This window comes from Hippocampus bargibanti, linkage group LG12 (genome assembly GCF_051943395.1).
Source record: "Hippocampus bargibanti isolate YZ-2025 linkage group LG12, ASM5194339v1, whole genome shotgun sequence".
NCBI classification, from domain to species: domain Eukaryota; kingdom Metazoa; phylum Chordata; class Actinopteri; order Syngnathiformes; family Syngnathidae; genus Hippocampus; species Hippocampus bargibanti.
This window is the reverse complement of record NC_142745.1, coordinates 3,680,978-3,687,161: the sequence shown is the minus strand read 5'-3', so window position 1 is coordinate 3,687,161 and position 6,184 is coordinate 3,680,978. Positions and strand designations below refer to the sequence as shown.

Sequence of the window (6,184 nt, the reverse complement as noted above, 5' to 3'; positions counted from 1 at the left end):
GATCAGTTATGACCATTATACTGAAACAAAACTCTGAAAGGTTATATTTGACTGTTGATGATTATTAATATTGCTATAAACGAACATATTGGTCCAGAAATCACAATATACAACTTGGATTATCGTATGGAGTCGCAAGGACAAACGCATTCATTGTGTTGTACGGTAATACGAATGACGTCATTGTCTTCCCAGTAATTTTCCTGTGTACCCTCTACATCAGGGTCAGTTGAAATCCCCAACATTCAATATAAAGCATTTCTTCCATACAAACAAGGGTGAAATAAGACGTTATTTATCACTTTATGTTAAATGTAATGGGTTTTGAAAAAAAAAAAACGATTTGGAATAACCTGGCCATGTATCCATTTTATTGAAAAATGAAATGCCGCCCCTTCAGCAGGTTTACCCAATTTATACTTATAGAATAATTGAATACAAATTTTGACTAGCACAATTGATTATGCAATACAATTGTCCCTGTGTAAATGAAAAAAGAAACATTGGAGGGTCTGTCATAAAAAAGTTAACAAACAAATGCAGACAATCTATCAATATATATGTATATTCAAGTTGCACTTGATTCTAGATGACAGGGAAATTACAACTGATCTGGTTGCCTTTAATTAGAAAAAGGACCGCCCCCTCTGATACAAAATAAATCTGAACAAATATCAGACAAAGACACATTAAAGTGCAAATTTTCTTTTTTTATTCTGATTTCATTTTACAGCAGAAATTATGTAAAGCATTCAGAGGACATTTTCCACATATAAGGGCAATATTCAAAACACTTCGCATGGCCTCAGCAACAAAATATTCTCTTAAAAACATCAACTGTTTTGTGATGCTTGCGCATGCAAACCAAAAAAGGAGAAGGGAGGAAATCAAAGTAGGCAACAAAAGAAGAGGAATGAACGTCATGGAGAACACAACAGCAGGCAAGGTGGGAATAGCGCAGGAGATGAGACATAGGGAAGACAGGGGAGTGGACAGGTCGAAGCCTTAGCTTATCTATGAGGGTCTACCATTCGAGCATGCAATGTGGTGTTTGGGCACGTCGCCTTAGAGGCGAGGCATAAAAGGTTATTCAAGTTCCATTCATTTTCCAGGCGCAACATTTGGAAACAGAGGCCATCTCTGCTTGTCTGCCAGCAAATTGTCTCACTTTTTTTCTCAAATTGTTTTCATCTACTTTTTTTTAACATGATCTCTTGTGTTCTTCACCCAGTCAACATCCTCTCCGTACACACAAACAAAATGATCTCTGTGTTAGCTGTGTTCTGTGCGCGAGGATATTGAAGTGTTTGTGTGTGTGTTGGGAGTGTCGAAAAAGGAGTTACGGTGGTCTTGGAGGAGTGTTTGTTTGAGATAGTTTCTCAGAAGACATTTTAGAGATGTTCCAAATATACATAACACTGAACTTAACTGGCGTTTCAATCAAAGAAACACATGGCCGCAACTTACAGTATTTCAAATTCATCATATTAATCTTGTGCGTTTATGACCATTAGAAATCACTCAATACTTATATTTCTTTTCTTGTAGAGCAAAAAAAAAAAAAAGTGGTACTCAAGCAAACAGATGACATTCACCGTCTCGCAAAATGAGACTTTATGATTGGAAGAGGGCCACTTGAGAACCACAATAGAAAATGAGAGGACTCTGTATCATAAATAAACAAACCCGCAGTCTCCGTAATGTATTGAATACGCATGCATACACGAAACCTGTGTGTTAGCAATGAGTTAGTGACACTCCACATATCATCTCCCTGTTCTTCAACCCTGAGTAAAAAAATCTAAGGGAGAGATTGAACTCTTCCCAAAGACATAAGCACAGAGAGAAAGATTGTGGCCTTCTTGTTTTTAAGACTGTGTGCACTCAGTGTGTGTGTATGTGGGTGAGAACAAGACATGGGGTGAAAGGAAAAAGAAAGAAGGAGTGAACTGAAAAGAGTGTACAGGACAGTCCTTTTGTTGTCTGCGTTCTAAATGTCTGCTGAATGCTACGGGAAGATTTCCTATGCGAACCTGTGCAAGGAAAACAAACTCAGACTCCAAGACGTTTGATTGACTCATGACAATATCGTACACACACACACACAAAAAAAAAAACACAAGAGATTTTGTGGTTCAAATACTGCACATACAAGCGGGCAAAAAAGAATCATGAGCATTCACTTTGACCTCTGACAAATTAGCATCACGTAACTTGCAACGACACCAATCAAAACCAACACTGTTATTTTTTTTTTTAAACACACCATTTAGGAGAAAGGAAAAGATAACCGGCAGCCATTCGGAGAACATACAATAGCTATTTTTTCCTGATATGAACTTGCACTTTGCTGTTATTGATCAGGCACTTCCTAAACAGAGCTTTCCAGAGTGCTTAAGCACGTGTTACGTAATCACGGCAGTGACAATGGCGAGAAGGATTGAAATGATATGTAAGGAGTGGGAAGGAGACATTCTGCTCGACTGAATGGTAAGAACGGTTGAAACGTAAAATAGCATGTTGCTGAAGCACAACCACATTTGAAAGAATGTAGCACCCTCTTCTTGCCTTTTTTTTGGGGGGGGGGAGGGTTTCAACGCATTCACATTTCAACGATCGTTGTCCGCAAATTAACACCGTTATTTCAACAACTGCATCCTCACTGTCATCCTCTAGTCGCTCTTACTACAGTTGAGCTAATTTCTATCTCGTCTACTGTTTATAGTCTGCGTGTTGCCTCTGTGCATCTTACTGATATCTTTTGGGTGTTGTATCTCCCCCGCCCACCCAACATAAACGTATGAGGCAAAATAGCATTCATAATAATTGGCACTACTGGCAAAAAGTGTTTGATTTTTGCGAGCCAAGGAACAAAAGCACAACGTGTAATGTCTTGTCTGAAAGGTCTTTGTTTCAGCTAACGTTGTTTTCCCATTTATTTAATTCTAACATTAGAGTTTTCATTTGCATGCTTGAACAAAATGTTCTTTTTCAGTAACACTTATACTGGATACTCTTAAAGTGAAGCCGGTAAAATCCTCTCACCGTCCATAGCCACTAACATGTTCTTTTTGTTTGTTTCTGCGTCTTAAATATCATGCACAATACTCAGTTTGTAATATCTACATTATGTACAAGCAATACAGCCGTCCTGTGTAGCCAGGTCTTTATGTTAAGTTCTCATTATGGGAGTAAAATAATTTATAATCTTAAATACAGTCCTCTTATGAAAAAGTTTCAGGGTCCTCGTATCCCCTTACCTCGTCGGTTTATATACAGGAATATGCAGTAGTCCAAAATATGGATCTGATTGCCCGCATGGGCTAATAAGGGCAATCAATGCCCCGTAATCGGGCAAGGTTCTCGACCAGTGTCCTGTCCAGAGCAAGCAGAGACCTCCAAGTGTCAGGAAGAAGCCAAGGCAATGTTACCGTTTGTTACTCTTTCCTCAGAATACCACCGTTAGGATTGAGAGGTTCACGCCAAGAACAAGCAAGCAGAGACATTAAACCATCGCAACATGTCGTATTTTAGCACACAAAGGGATTGGAGGGGGGGAAACCAGTCTCAAGCTGAACCATTCTTAAATAAATAATTAGACCCTAAATAAAGAAATGTTGTTGTTTGTTGTTGTTGCTGTTTTTTTTTTTTTTGTTAAAAAAAAGCACCCCAAAAATGTCCTTACACAGTTCACATTACGCAGGGCAAGGATAAGTCAATGAGAACAGTGAGACACAACTCCACGTAGAAATACAAAAGAAACAACACGAAAGCAGTTTGGCAAGCATGCAGGAGCCCGCGGCTCAAACACATGCATTGAATTGAACAAACACGGACACCACGTCGGGCGGGCAAAGGGGCCGCCTCTGAGAACAAACTCCATACAAAGTCCATGTAACAAATTAAGACATCGTTAATTCACACCCGCGCCTTCACGGAAACAACGCTCCTCTTACATTCAAGTGGTTCCTCCCCTTTTGATCAGGTGACTGATTGATCGGCTCATAAGTAATGTGAGTGGGACTGGTTGGTGGTTTTGTAGTGACACCGTGTTGACTGGGGATGGTTTGCCTTGAGAGCTCTTGGGCATGACGCGGAGGAGGAATAAGAAAAAAAAAATGGAACAAATAAAAAATAAATAAGAAATAACTTGCATGCAAATGCAACATAGACAAAAGTTTTTTTTTGGTTTATGTTTTCTCATCCTTTCATGGATCAGTGTTTGGGTACAAAACGCAACGGGCTTTGCATGAGTTCGGCAAACCGGAGTTGCCTTTGGCGAGTGAGCCGACTGAAGCTTTTTCCACCACATCCGGGTCAGCTGCTTCCTCCCGTTTGGAAACATACCCATGAAGAGTGCAAAGAATGCCATGAGGTTAATGCGATGGCCTCCCCAGTGGAACTGCGGAGGGGAGTATCAGTGCTGCGGACGGAGCCAGATCCCTGGGCTCGCACTAGTAGTCAGTCAGTCTGTCTGTCTGTCTGTCTGTCTGTCTGTCTGTCTGTCTGAGCTGCCCTGATGGACACCTATCCTGTCCTCCGTCTGTCAAGGGAAGCTTCTTCCTCTCGAGAGAGGACAGGATAGAGGGCGAGCGAAAAATGGAGGAGAAGAGAATGGAAAGGGGCTGGAGACGGAGGCAGGGACAAAAAAGGGGACTGGGGGGGGTCGAGGGGATTGCTCACAGGCTTAGTGGGCTGTGGGTGGGGCCTGGCGGTGGGCTTTCAGGACCCCTGGCCTTTTTCTGCTCTCTGACCCTGGTGTGAAAACACATATTGGAACACATTAGTTTATTTTTATTTTTTTGTGCGTGTAAATGTTTTCATGTCTGTTTCCATCTAGCAGGGATGGGCAACTTAAATAGTGGAGGAGGCCACAAGAGTTCATCAGCCCTAGCAGGAGCATCACATCATTCCAGACTCTTCCCAATCAAATGTATGATTAAAAAAAACAGACAAAATACGTGCATGCAGGCAAAATATGTTCCATTAACATATTTCATTTTTGAGAATACATTTGTTAATGGATGTAGAAAAAAAATTAAAAAAAAATCCTCCTCAATTTTGAAGAAAACCTTAATGATCACACACTGTGTTCCTCCCAGTGAAAAGGAAATTGAAATTACAATTAAATCATTGTGTATATATTTCCACAAAAATGCACCTCAAAATAGTCAATAGTTATAGTAAAGTTACTAATCTATCTATCTATCTATCTATCTATCTATCTATCTATCTATCTATCTATCTATCTCTCTCTCTCTCTCTCTCTCTCTCTCTCTCTCTCTCTCTCTCTCTCTCTCTCTCTCTCTCTCTCTCTCTCTCTCTCTCTCTCTCTCTCTATCTATCTATCTATCTATCTATCTATCTATCTATCTATCTATCTATCTATCTATCTATCTATCTATCTATCTACCTACCTACCTACCTACCTACCTACCTACCTCTCTCTCTCTCTCTCTCTCTCTCTCTCTCTCTCTCTCTCTCTCTCTCTCTCTCTCTCTCTCTCTCTCTATCTATCTATCTATCTATCTATCTATCTATCTATCTATCTATCTATCTATCTATCTATCTATCTATCTATCTATCTACCTCTCTCTCTCTCTCTCTCTCTCTCTCTCTCTCTCTCTCTCTCTCTCTCTCTCTCTCTCTCTCTCTCTCTATCTATCTATCTATCTATCTATCTATCTACCTACCTACCTACCTACTCTCTCTCTCTCTCTCTCTCTCTCTCTCTCTCTCTCTCTCTCTCTCTCTCTCTCTCTCTCTCTCTCTCTCTCTCTCTATCTATCTATCTATCTATCTATCTATCTATCTATCTATCTATCTATCTATCTATCTATCTATCTATCTATCTATCTATCTATCTATCTATCTATCCATCCATCCATCCATCCATCCATCCATCCATCCATCCATCCTATCTATCACATTGCCATCTAGTAGCGATAAATGGTATTACAACATAAAAGCACTCGCATTTGGAGTTTTTTTTCTTCCTAATTTTGGATTTCCTCAATTTATCAAGTATCTCCCAGCCCACTAGCCCCCCACCTTTCTTATGGAAAATCTAAATGGAATGTCAAACAACGATCGGGTTGGGGTTTGTACAAAAACAAAAAAAGACTGCTTTTTTTTAAAATCAAGGGTATGGTGACATGCTTTTAACAGGTCAACAGTTGCCCAT

At 40.1% G+C, this 6,184-nt stretch overlaps 1 protein-coding gene across 2 annotated transcripts in view; it reads right to left on the bottom strand.

The window, feature by feature from the left end:
* Positions 1–699: 699 nt before the first annotated feature.
* The window catches only part of LOC148890012 (calmodulin-binding transcription activator 1-like), a 77,975-nt gene continuing 72,490 nt past the window's right edge, over positions 700–6,184 (bottom strand). For both annotated transcript variants that reach the window (XM_089010547.1, XM_089010546.1), the window contains one exon: positions 700–4,755. In XM_089010547.1, coding sequence (XP_088866673.1) covers positions 4,723–4,755 — 33 coding nt within the window. In that variant the 3' untranslated portion in view covers positions 700–4,722. The remainder of the gene's footprint in view (positions 4,756–6,184) is intronic.